Source organism: Gopherus flavomarginatus, chromosome 20 (assembly GCF_025201925.1).
Source record: "Gopherus flavomarginatus isolate rGopFla2 chromosome 20, rGopFla2.mat.asm, whole genome shotgun sequence".
Classification (NCBI taxonomy): Eukaryota; Metazoa; Chordata; order Testudines; family Testudinidae; genus Gopherus; species Gopherus flavomarginatus.
The window spans coordinates 1,185,640-1,208,991 of NC_066636.1; the positions used below are offsets into that span (position 1 = coordinate 1,185,640).

General features: G+C 61.9%; 1 protein-coding gene across 1 annotated transcript; it reads right to left on the reverse strand.

The window, feature by feature from the left end:
• Positions 1–1,288: 1,288 nt before the first annotated feature.
• On the reverse strand, positions 1,289–8,321 carry LOC127038125 (cell surface glycoprotein MUC18-like). The gene is made up of 8 exons (XM_050930558.1): positions 8,002–8,321; positions 7,228–7,355; positions 5,503–5,704; positions 4,921–5,063; positions 4,118–4,283; positions 3,904–4,036; positions 2,202–2,316; positions 1,289–2,101 (listed from the first exon to the last, which is right to left on the reverse strand). The coding sequence occupies exons 1-7, from the start codon at positions 8,060–8,062 to the stop codon at positions 2,226–2,228; spliced, it is 924 nt and encodes a 307-aa protein (XP_050786515.1). The 5' UTR covers positions 8,063–8,321; the 3' UTR covers positions 1,289–2,101; positions 2,202–2,225.
• Positions 8,322–23,352: the final 15,031 nt, after the last annotated feature.

A 23,352-nucleotide genomic window follows, 5' to 3' on the forward strand; every position in this document is an offset into this window, starting at 1 on the left:
TCCCCTGCCAGGGGGCACCCGTGGGCCCAGAGGGGGTGAATGGGGCAAATTCAGATTTCACCCTCCTGCCCCCGCAATGCACCAGCCCCTCAGATGCCCCCAGCACTGGGGGTGCTGTGGCGGTGAGGCTCGCTCACCACCCCCCCCCCCGTAGTTAGTGCCACTCCCCACCCCGGGCATTAGAGAAGCCAGACCCTGAACTCCCTCGCCCCCCGCCTGCCCCTCCGTTAAACTGGGCAAGAGCTTTCCCGTCACGGCCTGCTGGAGAGCGGGGACCCCCCCTCCCCCTCCCAGCACCGGGCAAGGGGTCCCCCCATAACCCACCCGACCCCAGAGGGGCCGCATCTCCAGTGTGGGTATCTCCTCCCTGATCCCCTCTGACCCTCCCACTTCCTTGACTGCCCCCAGCCCCCCCTTTGTCCAGAAGAACCCCCCCCCCCAGTGGCTCCCAGCCCCATCTCTGGCTCGAGGTTATTTTCTAGTGTGTGTCGGGGGAGGGGAGAGGGGAAACGAATGGGAGATATAATAAATAATATATAACCGGGGTGCAGAGAGGGGGCTCTGTGTGTGGGGGGGCCAGGCCCTCCCCACCCTGAGGCTGTTCCCCCACCCCCACCGCCTGAACGTTAATATATATGTAAATATCTGTCGCCTTTTAACCGCCTTTGATACTTCAATAAACTCCCCGATTAATTCTTTTAACCCGAGTGGGGGCAGAGACCTGGTTTGTGGGGTCTGTCCCCAGGGAGCCCCCGTCTCCCCCCTCCAGAAAGTGTTACTCAGGGGCCTAAAAATCACAGCTGGGGGCTGAGAAATGAGGGACGCAGGTTGAGTGAGATCCTGGGATTCTTCTAGGTGAAATCCCGAGGGGGCTGAAGAAAAATCACCCACCCCCGTGAAGTCACAAGGACCTCCCCCTCGAGACTCACAGCCGAGAACAGGAGCAGTGGGACCCACACCCCAGCAACCTCCCCACGGGGACCCACACCCCAGCAACCTCCCCACGGCTGGGACACAGGGCAGGGCCCCAGATAGCAAGGGGCGGGGGGGCTGAGAGCTAGGACTCCTGGGTTCTCTCCCTGGCTCTGGGAGGGAAGTGAGGGGTTAGAGTGAGGTTGGGGGGCTGGGAGCCAGGACTCCTGGGGCCTCTCCCGGCTCTGGGAGGGAAGTGGGGTTTAGGGGCAATGACAGACTCCAGGGCTGCCCCACAGCCCTGCTGGTGCCCCTCACTCCCGACCCCCAGCCCCATGACAGGGGTTGGGGGTATTCAGACGCCAGCACTCGCAGCCAGAGTTTTAAAGTGTCATTTTAATCCCATTTAAACGGGGGGGGAGGTGGGGCTGGCCCATGTTCTCCCCCCCATTTAAAGAGCCCCTCCCACAGAACTACAATACCCAGATTTTAAGCAATAGCCCTAAGAAATCCCCCCCCCCCCGAAATAACGCTTAGCCCCTGGCCCCGCAAGGACTTACATGCAGGGCAGATGAAAGCAGAGGGGCGAGAGCAGACTGCAAGGGATCAGCATTGGGGGGTCCCAGTTTAGGGGGACTCCACCCTCAGGCTGCCCTGACCCCTCCCCCACTACACTGATTACAGTCTCCCCATTAACAAAGCAAATTAACTCCATTTAGCTGGGGGGGCGGGACCAGGCCTCTGGAGGGTCTCTGGACTGGTGACCCCTGCAGAATGAATTTGCGGGTGGCGGGAGGTTTGCATTTTGGGAGGGTTCCATGAACAACCCCCCCATTACAAAATGGGGGGTTGGCTCCCAAATGCTGATATCCCCCAAACCGAGCTCCCAGCCCCCTAAGTCAGACCCCCCAAAAGAGACCACTTGGGGGGAGCTGGGCTGGTCAAACAGCACCCCAAGATCCACCCCACCCCCAAAATAATACCAGCCCCCCCATCCGGAGTATTTCCCCACCCCCCACAGTGGCTGCATCTGCCTCAACTGCCTATAGAAACCACACCATAATAAGCTCCCCCCGAAAACGCAGCTGAGCCCCCAATAATTTCCTCCTCCCCCAAAGCCCCCCTATAGCCCTCCCCCCTGCTGATTACAGAAGTGGCTGAAGCTCTGTGACGGCTGGTGCGGTTCTGCCTGGGGGGGAGAAAAGAGATTTCAATGGGGGGGTGTGAGAAATCGGGGTGAGGGGGGAGCTGCAGTCCCCAAAGGATCATGGGAGGAGCGAATCTCCTACCTGTGCCGGGGGGCAGGGCCCATCTCACAGCACCAGGGGTTGCTGGTCCCCCGCCACCGAGGGGACCGACTCCAGGCTGCCTTTGTAGATCGGGGTGCGCTGGCCGGGCTCCTCCCTGAACCGGGGGGACAGAGCCCGGGTGAGTGATACCCCCAAGCCAGCCCCCCTCCAGGCAGGGGGAAAGACCCCCCCAACCAGCCTCTGGGATCCCATCCCCCATTCCACCTGCCCTGTGGGCAGACCCCCATTAGCCCTCCCACCCCCCCCAAATCTTCCTGGGACCGAGCTGGGGGAGGGGAAATGAAGAGAGATGACCCCCCACCCCCCGCCGTGACCATCCGGATCCCCCTGGGGACTGTACGTTTCCCCCCCCCCCCGCAGCTACTGAGGCACCGAAGTCGGGTGCCAGCAGCCGGGGAGTCAATAAATCAAAGGGCCCGAACCCGTGTCACATTCTCTGCCCCCCACAAGCCTCCGCTATGGGGCTGGATCAGTCCTGGCGCCCCCTGGAGGGCAGACCCCGTGCCTGGCCCTGCGCCTGGCACCACCTGGAGGGCTGATCCCACACCCGGCTCTGTGCCTGCTGCCCCCTGGAGGGCAGACCCCACGCCCAGCTCTGCGCCCGGCGCCCCCTGGAGGGCAGATCCCACGCCCGGCTCTGTGCCTGCTGCCCCCTGGAGGGCAGATCCCACGCCCGGCTCTGCGCCCGGCGCCCCCTGGAGGGCAGATCCCACGCCCGGCTCTGCACCCGGCGCCCCCTGGAGGGCAGATCCCACGCCCGGCTCTGCGCCCGGCGCCCCCTGGAGGGCAGATCCCACGCCCGGCTCTGTGCCTGCTGCCCCCTGGAGGGCAGATCCCACGCCCGGCTCTGCGCCCGGCGCCCCCTGGAGGGCAGATCCCACGCCCGGCTCTGCACCCGGCGCCCCCTGGAGGGCAGATCCCACGCCCGGCTCTGCGCCCGGCGCCCCCTGGAGGGCAGATCCCACGCCCGGCTCTGTGCCTGCTGCCCCCTGAAGGGCAGACCCCACGCCCGGCTCTGTGCCTGCTGCCCCCTGGAGGGCAGATCCCACGCCCGGCTCTGTGCCTGCTGCCCCCTGGAGGGCAGATCCCACGCCCAGCCCCATGCCCGGCAACACCTGGAGGGCCCCACACCTGGCTCTGTGCCTGCTGCCCCCTGGAGGGCAGACCCCACGCTCGGCCCTGCGCCCAGCACCCCCTGGAGGGCAGATCCCACACCCGGCTCTGCGCCTGCTGCCCTCTGGTGGGCAGATCCCACACCCAGCCCTGTGCCTGGCACCACCTGGAGGGCAGATCCCATGCCCAGCCCCATGCTCGGCAACACCTGGAGGGCACATCCCACACCCGGCTCTGTGCCTGCTGCCCCATGGAGGGCAGACCCCACGCCCGGCCCTGCGCCACCTGGAGGGCACATCCCACACCCGGCTCTGTGCCTGCTGCCCCATGGAGGGCAGACCCCATGCCCGGCCCTGCGCCCGGCACCACCTGGAGGGCAGATCCCACGCCCAGCTTTGTGCCTGCTGTCCCATGGAGGGCAGATCCCACGCCCGGCCCTGTGCCTGCTGCCCCCTAGAGGGCAGATCCCACGCCCGGCCCTGTGCCTGCTGCCCCCTGGAGGGCAGACCTCGCACTCGGCCCGGCGCCCCCTGGAGGGCAGACCCCGCGCCCGGCCCCTCGCACTCACCCGGTTGGGATCTTGGCAGCCTGGCGGCGCCGCAGGACGAGGACGCTGAGCCCCAGCACCAGCAGCAGGAGCAGCAGGGCCGGCAGCCCCACGGCCAGCAGCAGCACAGGGTTGCTCAGCCCCAGGCCCGGCTCTGGGGGCAGAGAGAGGGGTCAGTGCGGGGCAGGTGGGTCACAGCCCATAGGGGGGCCGTGGGGGGGAGCCGCTGACTCACCCAGCTGGTAGCTGCTCTGTGGCCCCTGCACGTCCAGCCGCACGGCCCGGCTGCGCGCCAGGTGGGCCAGGCTGGGGTGCTGGGCCCGACACTCGTAGGTCCCGGCCTGCTCCCGGATCACCTGGGGCAGGGTCAGCACACTGGATGCCACCACCCAGTCAGCCCCCTGCAACAAGGGCAGCCGCTTAGGGGGCCGGGACCCACATGGCGTCCCCTGCTGACCCTCTGCCCTGCTCCCTGCCCCACAGCGCCCCTCTTGACCCTCTGCCCTGCTCCCTGCCCCATGGCATCCCCTGCTGACCCTCCGTCCCGCTCCCTGCCACATGGCACCCCCTACTGACCCTCTGCCCCGCTCCATGCCCCATGGTGCCCCCTACTGACCCCCTGCCCCACGGCACCCCCTGCTGACCCTCTGCCCCGCTCCCTGCCCCATGGCATCCCCTGCTGACCCTTCACCCCACTCCCTGCCACACGGCACCCCCTACTGACCCTCTGCCCCGCTCCCTGCTGCACGGTGCCCCCTGCTGACCCCCTGCCCCATGGCACCCCCTGCTGACCCTCTGCCCCGCTCCCTGCCCCATGGCATCCCCTGCTGACCCTTCGGCCCACTCCCTGCCACACGGCACCCCCTCCTGACCCTCTGCCCCGCTCCATGCCCCACGATGCCCCCTGCTGACCCTCTGTCCCGCTCCCTGTCCTATGGCCCCCCCTGCTAGGTCTACTGTGTGACACCCCACATCCATCCCTGATATTTTGGGGTATGATCCCCCTCCACTGCCCGGGGGTCCTGCCCAGCCCCTCACCTGGCGGCTCCACTCGTACTGGGGGGGCTGGGAGGCATCGGCCGAGCACTGCAGCTCCACGTCCTCGCCCTCCATCACGGCCACGGAGTCACCCACGGTCCCGCACCAGGTGTGGGCCCGGGTCACGAAGACGCTCCGCAGATCTGGGGGGACACGTTGCCTCAGGTGCCGCGCCCCGAAATCCTTGCTCCTCCCCTGCCTGCACAGCTGCCGGAGAGTTAACCACCCCCCCGCCCCCGGGTTACAATTGGGGTGTCCCTCTGTACCCCACTTCTAGCTGTGGGGAATAGACACCCATCAAACTGCCGCCTCCACGCTGGGCACTTTACCCCTCCCCCGCCTGCCCCACAGATGGACCCCCAAACTGATGTAATTTCCCTACTCTGGGCTCCCTGCTGCACCCCCTGTCCATCTCCTCCCACCCAGCCTGGGGAGGCAAGGGGCAAATTGGGGGGTTATGCTCAAATATAACCAAGGGTAACCCCCCCATGACCCCCCAAGAGACAGACATGGGTGGGCCCCCCTGAATTGGCTGTGCCAGATTCATTTGTGTGCTGAGGGGCCTGGGGCGGCGCCACCCACACTCCACGCGCAGGCTGAGCTCGGCGGAGGCGGACGCGTTGCCGGTGCTGTTCGCGGCCACACAGCGATAGGCCCCGGCGTGCCAGGACTGCAGGGCCCCGATGGCCAGCAGGAGGCGCCCGTCCGCCCGCGTCACGTTCACGTCGAAGAACCAGCAGCGCAGCCGGTCGGGATTGTCCAGCGAGACCCAGGAGTGGAGCCACTGCAGAGAGACGCCCCCGGTGTCCCCGTTAAACCCTGATAGGCTGCCCCCCATGGACCCCCAGCCTCTGCCCCACGGCACCCCCATGGACCCCCTGCCCTGCCCCATAAGGCACAGACCCCCGGCCTGCCCCCCGGCACCCCCATGGACCCCCTGCCCTGCCCCCTGTGGCACAGACCCCTGACCTGCCCCACGGCACCCCCATGGACGCCCTGCCCTGCCCCCCATGGCACGGACCCCCGGCCTGCCCCCCGGCACCCCCATGGACTCCCGGCCTGCCCCACGATGCCCCCTATGGACACCTTGCCCTGCTCCCCGCAGCACAGACCCCTGGCCTGCCCCACGGCGCCCCCTACGGACCCCCTGCCCTGCCCTGCGTGGCACGGACCCCCGGCCTGCCCCACGATGCCCCCTATGGACACCTTGCCCTGCTCCCTGCAGCACAGACCCCTGGCCTGCCCCACGGCACCCCCATGGACCCCGGCCCTGCCCCATGCGGCACTGACCCCCAACCTGCCCCATGGCGCCCCCATGGACCCCCAGCCTGCCCCACAGCACCACCTATGGATCCCCTGCCCTGCCCCCCCCCGTGGCACGGACCCACGGCACTCCCATGGACCACGGCCTGCCCCACGGCCCTCCCATGACCCCCCTGCCCTGTCTCCTGTGGCACGGACTCCCAACCTGCCCCACAGCACCCCCTATGGACCCCCTGCCTTACCCTTTGTGGCATGGACCCCCAGCCTGCCCCACGGTGCCCCCATGGACCCCCTGCCCTGCCCCATGTGGCACCGATCCCCGACCTGCCCCTCAGCGCCCCCATGGACCCCCTGCCCTGCCCCCCATGGCACGTACCCCCAGTCCGCCCCACGGCGCCCCCTATGGACCCCCTGTCCTGTGCCCCCATGGCACGGATCCCCAACCTGCCCCACGGCGCCCCCTATGGACCTCCTGCCCTGCCCTCCCGTTGCATGGACCCCCAGCCTGCCTCACGACCCCCAGGGACCCCTGGCATGCTCCACGGTGCCTCCTATGGACCCCCTGCCCTGCCCCACCCCCTGTGGCACAGACCCCCTGCCTGCCCCATGGCACCCTGTATGCACCCCCTGCATCTGAGGCATGGACCCACTGTCTGCCCCACAGCACCCCCTGCTGTCCCCCTGCCCTCCCCTCTGTGGCACAGAGTCTCTGCCTGCCCCAGGGTGCCCCCTATGGAGCGCCTTGCCCTGCCCCCCATGGCATGGACCCCTGTCTGCCCTATGGCACCGCCTACAGATCCCCTGCCCTGCCCCACTGTGGCACAGACCCTCTGCCTGCCCCATGGCACCCCCTTTGGACGCCCTTTCCTGTCCCTCATGGTACAGACCCTTTGCCTGCCCCACGGCACCCCTGCTGAACCTGTGCCCTGGCCCCTGTGACATGGACCCCCCCCCGCCATGCCCCCTGCAGCTTGGCACCCCTCAGTGTCGGGTGAGGGGCAGGTTCGTCCCCGGCGGGGCATTGGGGGGGGCGGGCATCCTGACCCGACTGTATTTCTGGAAGGTGAATTGGCTCATGTCGGCTCCGGCCTCGTCCGTCAGACACTCCAGGGTCACGTAGCTGCCCTCCAGGATCGGGCCCTCTTGGTCAATCAGGCGGATTGTGGGTATCTCTGGAACAGTCGATGGGGCACAGTATGACCACCCCCTAGAGGGGACAGGCCCCACTCCCTGCCCCCCTGAGCCAGCCCGCCCCCCCTAGAAGGGACAGACCCTGTGCCCCATTCCCTGCCCCACTGAGCCAGCCAGTCCCTGCTCTGGGGCTGGGTGGGAGCCAGCCCCCCCAGAGGGGACAGACCCTGTGCCCCATTCCCTGCCCCCCCTGAGCTGGCCAGGCCCTGCCCTGGGGCCGGGTGGGAGCCAGACCCCCCTAGAGGGGAGAGGCTCTGTGCCCCATTCGCTGTCCCCCTAAGCCAGCCAGGCCCTGCTCTGGGGATGGGTGGGAGCCAGTGCCCCCTAGGGGGGAAAGGCCCCTGCCCCATTCCTGCCTCCCTATAACCAGCCAGGCCGTGCCCTGGGGTTGGGTGGGAGCTGGACCCCCCTAGAGGGGAGAGACTCTGTGCCCCATTCGCTGCCCCGCTGACCCAGCCAGGCCCTGCCCTGGGGCCGGGTGGGAGCAGCTCCCCCAACCCTGCTGCCCCCAACCGCAGTGGGCCCCCCTGGCAGAACAGGATTACAGGGTGGGTGTTGGGGGGAAGGAGCCCCAGCCCCCCCCGAGGAAGGGAGGCCGCAGACGGGGCGAGGCTCTGACCCACTCACCCCCGTGGGCCCAGCGCAGGGCGAGGGCGGCCAGCAGGAGCAGGGGGCCTGGCAGGGCCATGGCAGCGGGCGAGGGCTCCAGGCAGACTCTGGCGTCCGGCTTCCGTGTCGCAGCAGAAGCAGGAAGGCGGCGGGGCGGGGGGGGGAGTCGGGGTTCCGCCTGCCTCGAACCCTGCCCCGGAGAGCACCTGCGGGGGGGGGGGGGGGACCGAGCAGAGACGCCAGGGCCCAGGCCCCTCCCGGGGGCGGAAAGTCAAAAACAAACCGCCTGTAACTGACTCCCAGCAACTGCACGTGATGGTGCAATTCCAACACACAACACACAACACACAACGTGTGTGCGGGAGGGGGGCTGCAGGTCGGGAGTGAGGGGCACCGGCAGAGCTGGCGGGGGGCAGGGCTGCGGGTTGGGAGAGGCACCGGCAGAGCGGGGGAGGGGCTGCAGGTCGGGAGTGAGGGGCACCGGTTGACCCATGCATTTGGGGCATTCCTGGGCCTCCCTCCCCCCATGGGAAGTTCTGTGCGGGGGTGACCCGGGGAAGCCGCAAAACTCAACGCCCCCGGGAAGGGGAACTGGGCAGCTGCAGGTCACCTCCTGCTGAGAGCTTGGGGGGGGGGTAAATTTCCCCTCCCCCCAGTCACCTCCATCGCGGGCGGGGCGCCGGCTGGACCGGTCCGGCCGGTTCCGGGCCGCGTGGGGGGCGGGGCGCTCAGCCCCAGTAACTGGGGGGGCGGGGGAGCTGCGGGCACAGAGTCGGGACAAGCCGCGAGATGCTCAGACAAGAGGGGGGGGGATTTGTGCTGGGGGCTGCGAGACACCAGGCGGGGCGGGGGACTGAGCTGGGGGGCCTGGGAGAGACCGGGGGGGGGGCTGAGCTGGGGGCGCCGGGCGGGGGGGGGCTGGGAGTGGGGGGCGGAATTTGAGCTGGGGGGGCCTGAGCTGGGGGGGGGCTGGGAGACACCAGGCGGGGGGGATGAACGGTGGGCGCCAGGCGGGGGGGGAGCTGGGAGTGTGGGGCGGAATTTCAGCAGGGGGCGCCGGGCGGGGGGGAGGAATTTGAGTTGGGGGAGGGGGGGCTGGGAGACACCAGGCGGGGGGGATGAGCGGTGGGCGCCGGGCGGGGTGGGGGCTGAGCTGGGGGGGCTGGGAGACACGGGGGGGGCTGAGCTGGGGGCGCCGGGAGGGGGGGGAGGAATTTGAGTTGAGGGAGGGGGGGCTGGGAGACACCAGGCGGGGGGGATGAGCGGTGGGCGCCGGGCGGGGTGGGGGCTGAGCTGGGGGGGCTGGGAGACACGGGGGGGGGCTGAGCTGGGGGCGCCGGGAGGGGGGGGGAGGAATTTGAGCTGGGGGAGGGGGGGCTGGGAGACACCAGGCGAGGGGGATGAGCGGTGGGCGCCGGGCGGGGGGCGGGCTGGGAGTGTGGGGCGGAATTTGAGCTGGGGGCGCCGGGCGGGGGGGAGGAATTTGAGCTGGGGGGGCTGGGAGACACCAGGCGGGGGGAATGAGCGGTGGGCGCCGGGCGGGGGGGGAGGAATTTGAGCTGGGGGGGGCTGGGAGACACCAGGCGGGGGGGATGAGCGGTGGGCGCCGGGCTGGGAGTGGGGCTGAATTTGAGCTGGGGGCGCCGGGCGGGGGGGAGGAATTTGAGCTGGGGGGGCTGGGAGACACCAGGCGGAGTGGGGGCTGAGCTGGGGGCTGGAATGGGGACCGGACACCCCCTCTCGGGGGGTTTATCTGCAACTATCGCCCCCCCCCCGTCCCGATTTCACACCTGCTCTCTGGTCACCTCGTGGGGCAGCGGGGACCCTCCCCTGGGGGGATCCTGGTGGGCGGGGCTGGCTGGGGGCGGGGCCTGAGGAGGGGACACTCGAGCCCCCGCCCGCCCGTTGCGGTCCCTGGAACACCGCCCCCGGCCCGCTGATTGGCTGAGCGCCTTCCGCTCGGCAACAGTGTAGCGATGGGGGCCAGCCAGGTGACCCCCCCCGCCTTAAAGTGACAAGAGCAAAGGGGGGGGGTTCCATGGGGGCTGGGGAAGAGGGTGAAACTCACTATGGGGGACCTGGATGCGGGGGGGGGAGGCTGGGAGCAGGACTCCTGGGTTCTCTCCCTGGCTCTGGGAGGAGAGTGGGGTTGAGTGGTTAGAGCAGGAGGGCTGGGAGCCAGGACTCCTGGGTTCTCTCCCTGGCTCTGGGAGGGGAGTGGGGTTGAGTGGTTAGAGCAGGAGGGCTGGGAGCCAGGACTCCTGGGTTCTCTCCCTGGCTCTGGGAGGGGAGTGGGGTTGAGTGGTTAGAGCAGGAGGGCTGGGAGCCAGGACTCCTGGGTTCTTTCCCTGGCTCTGGGAGGGGAGTGGGGTTGAGTGGTTAGAGCAGGAGGGCTGGGAGCTAGGACTCCTGGGTTCTTTCCCTGGCTCTGGGAGGGGAGTGGGGTTGAGTGGTTAGAGCAGGAGGGCTGGGAGCCAGGACTCCTGGGTTCTTTCCCTGGCTCTGGGAGGGGAGTGGGGTTGAGTAGTTAGAGCAGGAGGGCTGGGAGCCAGGACTCCTGGGTTCTTTCCCTGGCTCTGGGAGGGGAGTGGGGTTGAGTGGTTAGAGCAGGAGGGCTGGGAGCCAGGACTCCTGGGTTCTTTCCCTGGCTCTGGGAGGGGAGTGAGGTTGAGTGGATTGGGGATTCTCTCCATCCCCTGGCAAACTGTCGTGTTTCTGTTAAACAGCTCCCGCTTCCAAACCCAGAGGCGGCTGCATCTCTGCGCTGGCGGTTCCTGGGAGCGGGAGGCAGGGCGGAGCTGGGGGAATATTTGTCTCCGTTATGAAGACAAACGCCTGGACATCTGATGAGCGAAGCTTTGCTCCGTCTCCTCCGTGTCACGCCTCATCGCCGGCCCGTCCAACCCGGTAATGGAGCAAATGGCAAATTAAAAGCTGATCCATCGAGTGGGCTGGAGCGAGGGCTCCCCACATGCTGCCCTGCGGCAGTGACGCCCCCGCCTGCCCCCCAAGGGTCTCCCCAGGGAGTGAGGCCGGAGCTGGGCAGGTGCAGGGCTGGATTAACACATGCTGCCCACAGCACAGCCAGGGGAGGGCCCCCCATTACCCCCCACAGCACAGCCAGGGGGGGGCCCCCCATTTCCCCCCACAGCACAGCCAGGGGAGGGCCCCCCATTCCTCCCCTACAGCACAGCCAGGGGAGGGCACCCCATTTCCCCCACACACTCCCTACAGCACAGCCAGGGGAGGGCCCCCCATTTCCCCCCCACAGCACAGCCAGGCGAGGGCACCCCATTCCCCCCCTACAGCACAGCCAGGGGAGGGCCCCCCATTACCCCCCACAGCACAGCCAGGGGAGGACCCCCCATTTCCCCCCACAGCACAGCCAGGGGAGGGCCCCCCATTCCTCCCCTACAGCACAGCCAGGGGAGGGCACCCCATTTCCCCCACACACTCCCTACAGCACAGCCAGGGGAGGGCCCCCCATTTCCCCCCCACAGCACAGCCAGGGGAGGGCCCCCCATTCCCCCCCACAGCACAGCCAGGGGAGGGCACCCCATTTCCCCCACACACTCCCTACAGCACAGCCAGGGCCGGATTAACACATGCTGCCCACAGCACAGCCAGGGGAGGGCCCCCCATTCCCCCCCTACAGCACAGCCAGGGGAGGGCACCCCATTCCCCCCCTACAGCACAGCCAGGGGAGGGCCCCCCATTCCCCCCTACAGCACAGCCAGGTGAGGGCCCCCCATTCCCCCCCTACAGCACAGCCAGGTGAGGGCACCCCATTCCCCCCCTACAGCACAGCCAGAGGAGGGCACCCCATTTCCCCCCCACAGCACAGCCAGGGGAGGGCCCCCCATTCCCCCCCTACAGCACAGCCAGGTGAGGGCACCCCATTTCCCCCACACACTCCCTACAGCACAGCCAGGGCCGGATTAACCTTTTGTGGAACTGGCACCACACCTATCTGTGGGCCCCCATGGGGCAATAGAGCCTGGTGTGGGGATGTCGGTCCCCAGAGCGAGGGGCCAGCCAGGGGCAATGAGGCCTGGCAGGGTTGGCCCCGATCCACCCAGCCCAGGGCACTAGTTACAGACCGGCAGCTGCCTGACGCACACTGGCCCACTCAGCCCTGTGCTGCCAGCCTGCCCCTTCCCCTTGGGGGCGGGTCCATGCCATACCATACAGCCCCCCCCACCACCACCGGGACACCCCCCCAATTCCCTATGGCCAGAGCCCCCCGGACCCACTATGTCCGCTACCCCCCCCCACAAATGCACAGCGCCCTGCACACCACCCCTGCCCTGCACCCCCAGCCCCACCACGACTGCCCAGCACCCCCCACTCCCTACTGCCCCAACACACACAGAACCTCCCCAGCCCAGCAGCCCCAGAGACCCACTCTCCACCCCCTGCCTCCCGGCCGCACTCACCGGCCCTGCTGGGAGGGGACTGTGTCTGCCGGGCTGAGCCGGCAGCGCAACCAGGGCTGGTCCTGGGGCCGGGAATCGCTCCGGCCCCTCGGGAGTGGTGTGATCAGCCAGGCCAGGACCTGCCCCACTGGGCTCCCTCAGGACCCACCTGCCTGGAGGGACCCAGCCAAGCCCCCCACACTGTGTCCCATCCCCCCCACCCCCCTGGGCTTGAGACTGGCTGAGCTTCTGCACCAGTCCCAGGCAGCTCAGCTCTGGGGAGCCTGGTGGGGTCCACAGGTGGTGGGAAGCAGAGACTGCCCGGAGGTACCCTGGGGTCCGGCCAGGGGGCAGAGAGGAGCAGGGGGTGGGCAAGGGGAGCCAGCGGGGTCTCAGGACACAGTGCAAGCAGAGCAGGCCAGGGCCACTTTCGAGCATGGGCCAGCTCCACAGAGCCACGGGCGCCATTGTAAATCCAGCACTCGCTGGATGCAAGACATTCCTAGGAAGCTGCCTTGAACACCACTACTCCAACCCACCCCGACTTCACCCCCCGTCTCCTTGAGCTAGGGAGAGAACCCAGGAGTCCTGGATCCCAGCCCCCACATCTCTAACCACAGGAGCCCCCTCCCCTCCCAGGCCTGGGGAGAGAACCCAGGAGTCCTGGATCCCAGCCCCCCCATCTCTAACCACAGGAGCCCCCTCCCCTCCCAGGCCTGGGGAGAGAACCCAGGAGTCCTGGATCCCAGCCCCCTCATCTCTAACCACAAGAGCCCTCTCCCGTCCCAGGCCTGGGGAGAGAACCCAGGAGTCCTGGATCCCAGCCCCCCCATCTCTAACCACAAGAGCCCCCTCCCATCCCAGGCCTGGGGAGAGAACCCAGGAGTCCAGGCTCCCAGCACCCCCTGCTCCCTAATTTACCCTAACTGTGAACGTAACTGTCCAAGGGAAGTGGCTGTTCATCACCCCAAGCTCCGCTGGTGGGAAAGGCGCCCCAGGGAGGCCATGCTGGACCGAGCAGTAGTCGGGCGGCAAGTCACAGCTAACCCCCTGGCCAGACCTGCCTCGTTCCGTTGGCTGTTGGGGTCCAGCCCTTTCGCCTTCCCCTGTCTGCTGGGACAGACCCCCCCTGATATTCCCAAGGTGCGACGCCGGCTGCCGTCTCTGCAGCCCAATGCTCTCCTTTAGCCCCCTTGGGGGTTGGACAGTTTCGGGCTCATGTGAGCCCCTTGAACGAGGGGCAGCTACTGCCCAGCCATGGGGGTTCTGCCCCCCCGGCCGCACAGGCCCAAGGAGCAGTGCAGACATCAGGGTGCCTCAGCAGCTGGCAGATGGGTGAACTCAAGCAGGGGCTGCCCTGGCACTGCCGAGGTAACCGGGTCGGCTAGCGCGAGAACACGGCCATGCAGCCATGCTCGGTGGCCAGGCTAGAGCCAGGGTACTGGCCTGCAGCCGTCTCCTGAGTGCCCTAGATAATGGAGCTGTAACCAGGGGCTCGGCCCAAGCGGGACATTTTCACTGGCTCCTGGCTGGGCCCTTTGCTGGCCACTGTCTCAGTGAATGCCCTGAAAACACACAAAGTTGGCAGCCAACCCCTAAACGGGGGGAGCGGGAAACCCTGACGAGGACACGGCCCTGGTACCGAGCCAGGCAGGTCACTTGGGAACCGGGGCGCAAGAGCCGACGGCAGGAGCAGTGCCAGGGTTTCTGGCGCCCTAGGCAGAATTCAGGGGGCGGCATTTTGTGCGCTCCCCACGGGGCGCGCGGGAGCTTCTGGTTCCACCCCCATCGTGCTGCCAAAGAAGGACCCTTCGCCGAAATGCTGCAGGCGACAGCGGCCGTCATTGAGCTGCTCCATTGCCTGCCGCTGTTTTCCGCGGCACGTCAGCAGAAGGTCCTTCTTTGGCGGTGTGACCGGAGCGGAACCGGAAGCTCCCGCGCGCCCTGTGGGGAGCGCACAAAATGCCGCCCCCAAATCCTGGCGCCCTAGGCAACCACCTAAGGTCGCCTAATGGAAGCACCGTCCCTGGCTGACAGGAAGGAAAACAGCATCATCCTGCCTTTAGCGCCAGTGGTTCCCTCGCTCCCACAACCCACCCAACAGCTTTGGAGACACCCGCCCCCCGCCAAAGCCTGGGCCCCGATCCCCTAAAACCCACCCCTGCCCAGGCTGTCAGCTCATGCTACGTTGTTTACTGGGGATTTTCTTTCCCATAAGACCCCCCCCCCCCCAAGACCCACAGTGCAGGGGGACTGAGCTCAGACAAGCCAAAGGCTCAAGGCTGGCAAGGGGCTGGAGGGCTGGACAAAGAGGGGGGCTGGGTTGCGGTGGCAGCTGCTGATCTGCCCTGGCCCAGGTGGTGTGTGTGAAAGACAGTCACTGTCGCTGGAGCAGCAGGTCCTGTGGTCGCTGTGGCCCATGGAGAGTCTGGCCCAGTGAGTACTGAAGACAGGAGAACAGGGGCTATAGACACAGGTGGGAGAAAGAGGCTGAACGCGGCCCAGGGGCAAAGGGCTCGGGGCACAGAAGGGAACAATGAGGCCATTGGCATGGGAGGTGTTGGCTGAACGTATCTTCCCCGAGGCCTGAGATCTCGTCCTCCATCAGCCTGGCTTTCTCCGCGAAACCCTTCTGCAGCATGGCCTCCTGCTCCTTCAGCTTGCTCTGCAGTGCCCGCTCTGCCTCCTGCCGGGCACTGGCCAGCCCCTCCGCCACCTTGGCCTCCAGCTGCTTCACGTTCTCCTGGTGGCTGCGCTCCTGGTCCTTCATCAGCTGCTCTGTCTGCAGCCGCTTCTCCTCTGCCGCCTTCCGCTGCTGCTCCAGCAGCTCTGCCTCCTGCTTCTCTGCACATTGGGAAGAAGGGTTGAAACGAACAATTCTGACGTAAAGGTCAGTGAAACGGCGCCGCCCTCCCAGGGCAGACACGACGCCTGAGACGCGTTTAAACAAGAACAGGCGGCATCTGGAGCAGATCTGCCAGAGTCCGATTCTCAGACACATGAAGCACCTCCATTTCCTGCCTATGGCCTGTCGGGCACAGAGCTGCTGCTGCCTGGACCGAGTGACGAACTACGTTTTTGGGTCAGGGGCCCAATCAAATAATCAAAAGAAAATTTTTCGTTTTGCATCAAAGTGGAACGAAAAATGTTCAGATTTCCCAGCAAAATGAAAATAGTTGGAAAAAAATGATTTTGGACCAAACGAAACATTTCATTCAACCCGAAACGAGTGTTTGTCTCTGTTTCTTTTTTGTTTCGTGTGGTTTTCAATTATTTTAAAAAATAAAATGTCAGCCCAGCACAAAACGTCTTTCTGAAATATTTTAACATTTCCAGACTTGTTAAGAACATGAGAACGGCCAGAATGGGTCAGCCCAATGGTCCATCCAGCCCAGTGTCCAGTGCCACGTGCCCCAGAGGGAGTGAACAGAACAGGGCCATTATCGCGTGATCCATCCCGTCGTCAGGTCCCAGCTTCTACACTCAGAGGTTCAGGGACACCCAGAGCAGGGGGTTGTGTCCCTGCCCATCTCGGCTAATAGCCATTGATGGACCCATCCTCCAGGAACTGATCTAGTTCTTTTCTGAACCCTCTTATACTTCTGCCCTTCACGACATCCCCCGGCAGTGAGTTCCACAGGTTGGCTAAGTGCTGCTTGAGGAAATACTTCCTGTTGTTTGTTTGAAACCTGCTGCCTGCTCATTTCATTGGGTGACCCCTGGTTCTTGTGTTACACGAAGGGGTAAATAGCACTTCTGTATTTACTGTCTCCACACCCGTCAAGATTTTATAGACCTCAGTCACATCCCCCCCAATCGTCTCTTTGCAGGTGGAGCAGTCCCAGGCTTTTCCTCACATGGAAGCTCTTCCATCCCCCTCATCGCTTACGCTGCCTTTCACTGCACTTTTCCCGGTTCTAATAGATCCTGTCATTGACCAGAATGATTGGCCACAAATTGACCTAAATTACCAATAGCTTTGGTTGCCCTGAATCTGTGAAAAAAACATTGCACCAAAAATTTCTTCAACGCTACTAATGTCTGTTAGCAAGAGTGGGGGGTTCCCTGGTCACTGGCGACAGGAGATCGGCTGCCGTTAGGGTGACCAGACAGCAAATGTGAAAAATCGGGATGGGGGGGGGTAATAGGAACCTATACAAGAAAAAAAAACCCAAATCGGGACAGTCCCTGTAAAACTGGGACATCTGGTTGTAGAACTGATGTGAATGAAATTGGTTTTAGTTATTCACTGTATCATTGTAACTTCTGTTCACCATTCCATTACACTTGCCATTTTGCCTACATTGTAACTTCTGTGCACTATTGTAATTCAAAACCCATTTTAAAATGCTTACTCCATTTTGTGGAAGGCTTGTGCTGCAGCCTTCATTTTTGCAAGCCCTGCTATAATTTTATTAGTTTAGTTTAGATGTGTGAATGAGGCATGTATGGGTGTTAGAATTAACCTCCAGCCCCAGCCTGTCCTGATGAGATAAAGTTCAAATACCAACGGCTGAAGACGCAGACAACAGCCCTAAACAGAATGGCTACACTAGAGAGTTGCAGCGATGGTGAGGGGGTTACAGCGCTGCAACTTAGGATGTGGCCACACTTGCAAAGCACGGCCAGCGCTGCAACTCCCTGGTTGCAGCGCTGGCTGTACACCCGGTCGAGCCTTGGGTGTACGGATTCCAGCGCTGGTGATCCAGTGCTGGTCAGCAAGTGTGGACGCCCACCAGCGCTTTTATTGACCTCCGGGGTATAAGGAGGTATCCCAGAATTCCTGTCCACAACAAACAGGAAGAAAGGGAGAGCTCGGAGTTCAGCCAAACTGCTTATTTAAAAAACAAACACAGCTCCTGTTTGCTGAGCGAGCGGAGGCAGGCAGGAATGTTCACAGCTGTTTGCCTGAAGAGAGAAACAGCACGCTCACACGGCAGGGGGGGAGGGGGAAGTCCGTGTTGAGCAGATGCTTATCTGGTCTGACGGGTATTTAGCAGTACATAATTTGCATTTAGTGAATGAGAGAGGGGTGGGGGAAGGGAGTTAGAACTTTTAAAATGATTGAAGGTAGGCACTGTGTGTCTTCCAGTCCTTAGAACTTGCAAGGCAGGGAGCTGAGAACAGTGTCAACTCCAAAAATCCATTCTGTCTGTCTCCTCCACGCTCCCTGTCACATTCCACCCCACCCCCCTCTTTTGAAAAGCACGTTGCAGCCACTTGAATGCTGGGATAGCTGCCCACAATGCGCCACTCCCAACAGCGCTGCAAATGCTGCAAATGTGGCCACACTGCAGCGCTGGTAGCTGTCAGTGTGGCCACACTGCAGCGCTGGCCCTACACAGCTGTACGAACACAGCTGTGACTACCAGCGCTGCAGAACTGTAAGTGTAGACATGGCCTAAGAAGCACCCACCCTAAAAAGAAAAGGACAAAAGAAACAACAGAAGGAAGATCAAAGCCAGGTTCAAGGCTGACAGTCAGGCCTGCAATGACGGGTGATCAATCACCAAACCCAGAGGCAGCGTGAAACAGCAAGACCTACGGACTTTGAATCCAAACCAAAAGCCTATAAAGAAGATGGGTGAGATGAGAGACTTTGGGTAACGTTCTGCTATCAACATCGAGGGGCATCGGTGCGCGCTCGACAGAGACCCGGCTCCTCCTCCCCAGCTTTCCTGGCCAGTTAGCTGCCACGAGCTACGATCCCCAGCAGCGAACTCAAGCCACAAACTCAAGCTACAATCGGGACTGGTAACTATCCAGCAGCTGGAGAACATTTGGGATGTGTGTGTGTGTGAGTGTATGTGTATAAGTATTAAGGTATTTGCTAGTAGTTATAGATCATAATAAATGTGGCATCTTTGGCTTGACCCCTAAAACGATCCTGTGTAGTTTTGTCTGTACAACATGGTCACCCTAGCTGCCGTAGGGAGTTCGACATGAAGAGATTTTCTTGGGCACAGAGCCTGCTGGAGATGCAGGCGTGGGGATTTCTGAGAAAGGGAACTTCCTGCTCCTGCCAGGCCCCTGTGAAAATCCTTTATAAATAAGCAAGATGACACCACAGAATATCACTTCCAAAGTGTTTTTTCTCCTGCTGACGATAGCTCATCTCAATTCGTTAGACTCTTCCTGTTGGTATGCACACTTCCACCTTTTCATGTTCTCTGTGTGTACAAATATCTCCTGTCTGTGTGCTCCATTCTGTGCATCCGAAGAAGTGAGCTGTAGCTCATGAAAGCTCATGCTGAAATAAATCTGTTAGTCTCTAAGGTGCCCCAAGTCCTCCTGTTCTTTTTGTGGATACAGACTAACACGGCTGCTACTCTGAAACCTGCAAGGTGGGGAATTCTGGCAAACCCCTGGGCTCAAAGGAGCGACAATCTCTAACCATCTCCAGAGATCCTCCTGTGTGGAGCTTAGCTAAGGAGCTAAACATTGACGTGTTATCGCTGTGGCGTCCTGACCAGGGGTTCAGACTATGTACAATGATGATGTAACGCTTAGGACTAAGCCCCGAGACCTATCTGCATGGGGCATGTTGCCTGTAGTGGTTTGATGGATTGGTCTGGCCCTGAGAGCGATTGCCGGTTGGCTGGATTTTATCAGACTCTGGGCTGGGGTTATCAAAATAGGCCCCTAAATCATTTAGATGCTTTTGAAAAATCTTACTCCAGAACTAATTCCGGTTTTGATTTTTTCCCTGTACAAGTGAGCAGTGTTTTGAAGTTGCTACAGGAATCTCGCACCATTAGTTCCTGGGGGGCCTTACATTAAACAAGAATATTTTCTCCCCCTATTTTTCTTTTAAATCTTCCTGAGGTTTGCTTGGTTTTTGTGTCTCCTTCACGGTAGTTGAGTCTATTCCGCACAGTTCACACGCGCTAGGCTGCCTTGCGACGGGCAGCACATAATTCAAGGATGAAGAGAGATTTAAATCCAGCGCAGTATTGATTTATAGTAAGTGAATGTCACATGGGTGGAAAAGACTGGGTCGGCGACCCCTAAGAGACTGAATGGAGGGTAAGTGATGGGGAGCTCTCGCTCTCTCACACACACACACTGGAGTGTTTAATCTCTTCATTCCAGCTGCAGGGTTTTTTAGCATGTTATTAGAGGTTTAACTGTTACCCTTTCTTTCAGATAAGCTGCAGGAGACAGATAAGCACCAGTCATTGCCTCAAGCAACTCACAGACATTGCAAACATCTGGGCGGAGGGTGTCACTGAATGTTGCTTTGGCTTAAAAGTCTGCGTGTAAGACACGGCAAAAGAAAGCGAGATGCAGCCTGAACACGCAACTGATAGCACAACCCTGAGAGAAGCCCAGAGAGGGAGCTTTTGGGCACAATACTGGCTGGAAGAGGCTTCGAATTGTGAGCAAGGAAACTGTCTCCTGTTAGAATCATAGAATCACAGAAGATTAGGGTTGGAAGGGACCTCAGGAGGTATCTAGCCCAACCCCCTGCTCAAAGCAGGACCAACACCAACTAAATCATCCCAGCCAGGGCTTTGTCAAGCCTGACCTTAAAAACCTCTAAGGAAGGAAATTCCACCACCTCCCTAGGGAACCCATTCCAGTGCTTCACCACCCTCCTAGTGAAACAGTTTTTCCTAATATCCAACCTAGACCTCCCCCACTGCAACTTGAGACCATTGCTCCTTGTTCTGTCTTCTGCCACCACTGAGAACAGCCGAGCTCCATCCTCTTGGGAACCCCCTTCAGGTAGTTGAAAGCAGCGATCAAATCCCCCCTCACTCTTCTTTCTGCAGACTAAACAATCCCAGTTCTCTCAGCCTCTCCTCATAAGTCATGTGTCCCAGCCCCCTGATCATTTCTGTTGCCCTCCGCTGGACTCTCTCCAATTCGTCCACATCCTTTCTGTGGGGGGTGGGAAGGGGGGCCCTCTTTTCTGAGTCATCCTGTGTTCAGGAAAATTGGACTTGGTCCATGCTTGGTAAATGAACGGGATTGCCCCAAAGGCACCACACTCCAGCCTCAATTTCCCCTCCCAAGTGGAACAACCCACAAGACCCCAAATTCTGGTGAGCCACGTAGGTCAGTGACCGTAAAGCTAGGGACACACGGACCCATTTATTCCTGTGGGGGGGGGGATGTCACCAGCACTGTCACCATGCAATGGGGTGTGAGTCTCTGCTTCTGTGCTGCTAAAGAACAGCCTCTCTTCATGGCACTGACCCATTTTTTCTCAGCAGTCTGCGGAAATTAGGGAATGTTTAGGTCTGGTTCAATTGGGAATCCTCCAGACTCGAGCACTGGACTGGCTTTCTCCTGCTCTGCTCTTAGGATGGCATCTGCCACCGCCTTTTACTGGCCAGGAACTGGTCCAGTACCTCTTCTGCCTGGGAAGAAGAGATCACATGGTGTTGAATTATTCATGAGCACTCATGAATATGCTAATTTACCTTATCTCCCACTAAAACACGTTTCCTCTTAGCAAGGGAGCAAGGGCCGTTGCTGGCGTTTGAAAACAAACCTGGGGGGGATGAGGAAGGAAAGCACTGCTGTGGCTACAGGGGCGAGGGAAGGTCCTTAAGAGTGTGGGGCCACCAGTGCCCGAACCGTGCCCCTGCCCCCTGCACTTCCCTTGCCCCGGAGGCCTCGCACCCGCTTCACCCCCTTCCTGTTCAAAGGGACGGGGCTATGGCCCCCTGGCCCCCCATTCCGTCCACCTGCCCCCTTTCCAGTGAAGGGTTGTCAGCCACTCACCTGGACCCCGAAATTCTCCACCCCGCGGCTCTGGTCTCGGAGGTCAACTTCGGAGCCGCAGGTGCTGCTTCTGCACAGCGGCCGAGAGCTCCTCCCGCAGCACAAGGCAAAGCTCCCTGGAGATGCTTCACTTCTGCTGGAGACTTTGCCAAAGTTTTCTGCTAACCCGGCCTAGCCCACAAAAGGAAAAAACTCATTTCTGTTCTCCGCAGCCGCCTCTCTGCTCTGGCCTATAGCGTCAGGCTGGCCCCTGCCCTGCAGGAGAGGACACAGTCCTGGCATTTCTAGTCCCTTCGCCAGTGGGTAACTTACTCCTCCAGCTCAAGCCAAGCTCACCTGGAGCTCACAGCGCTTTCGATCCTAGACTGGCCCTGGCATGGCTGCCACGGAGGATCGAACCAGGGACCTCTAGAGCTGGAAGACACGAGCGGTGACTGTACGTTACCACGAGCTCCTGCTGAGACTGTGGCTTCTCAGCCTTGGAGGAGCCCGGCATGAAAAGCTGCAGTGCGGCCACCAGGCTTCTGCCGTAAGGCTCCAAGAGCTCCACCATGGCCACCGGGAATGTCACCCGCGTCTCCATCTCAGGCATGTAGTGAGCCTAATGCTTCTGTGACGGCCGCCTCGTTCTTCAGAGCCGCCAGCAGTGTCACGGCGTCCTCCAGGCAGGGCACGTTCCCGCGGGGTGTTGTGTCCAAAACGCTGAGCACTGGAAGGGGGAGAAAGGAGCGGAGGGTTAGGACTCTGGGAGGCGTTTTCTGGGCCCTCCAGGTCTGATGGTCTATGCAGGGGGCTGGTCGCTTCCTCTTTCGTCCCTGGGCCAGACAAGCAGCCCTTCGAAGACAGCAATGGACAATATAAAACTGGCCTCTGCAGGGTGGGAAATGATCATGCCATTAGGAGAAGAGGTGAGTTCCCTGTCAGCTGCCAGGCCACTGGTAATCTGGCCCTGCACCAGGATCAAACGGCTCACGCGACCCTGGCCAAACAGGGGAATCTTGAGTCTCCTCCTGGAGAATGGATCTCACTCTTCACACCAACGGTAGCCTGAGTGCCTGGCCATATTTGGGGTCTCACTTGTTGTTTCTGTTACGGGGAGGGACATTACTGATGGGTCAGGCACTTCCTTGCTATGTCTTTATTTATGAAGTCCTGTTCCCCAGAACACAGCAAGAGGCAGGTTGTTTTACTTACATCTCAAGCCTCTTTCCAGACAGCACTCTGCCCAAAAGGTCTCTCTTTTTCAGGGTCATGTTAGAAGCACATCTCTGGGGCTTGCTGTCTTCCTTCTGTGTCTGCTTCAGTGGTGATTCTGCTGTTTCTCTGCCACACCTTCCCCTCAAACACACACATCCCTCCACCAAAAACTTCACCAATATAGCTCGGATTCCTAACAGGCTTTGTATGTGTCCCACAGTTTGGGTGGTGGCTTCTTTAGTTTCAGCTGTCTGGTTCCATAAAAGGAGCTTAATTGCTTCTTAGATACTTATCTTGATTGAAAGGCAGCTGCCCACCGGGTCTCACCCTATACACCAATGTTGTGTCTCAGCAATTTGCTACTGGGGCAGCTTGTGGTAGGGAGCTTAGCTGGGGGTGGTGACTAGGAAGTGCCGGAGAGCAGAGCTGGATGTGTGGGTCTCTGGCTTTCCAGTGGGGCTGCATGTGAATTAGAAGCACCCTACTGATCCCTTTTCTTTCCCAGTCTGTTACGTGATCTATTAGCCACCCGTATTAGCACAGCTCGTGTCCCTCTGCCGTGCTGCACACAGACCACTGGCTCCTCCTCTTCGCTGTCTCGGAGCTGGGACGCTGATTCCCTTGAACAGCTTCTCCTTTCTGCTGAAAATGGGCAGACTAGATTCCAGGTGACGGAGTTTGGGCATGGGCAAGTGGCTGGGCCCGAAACCCCCTCCCCCTGTGTCAAATGGAAACTGAAAGCGGCCAGGCCAGCAGCTGCTCTTTGTGTCACAGGAGCTGACGCTGGGAATTCAGCACCACGCCGACACAAAGCTCGTCTTGTGTTTCACGCTAAACTGTGGGGAAAAGGGGCGGCACCACCCCAGAAAGTGAGGAGTAAACAGGACCCTCCTCTCCCGCACAGGGCTGACCCCCTCCTGCAGGGGTTTTACTGCCCAGGGTTCCCTGGGTCGCCCTCTCCACTCTTTTTAAATACTGGTATAAGAGCTTTTTCCAGTCCTCTGGGACCTCCTTTGAATGCCAA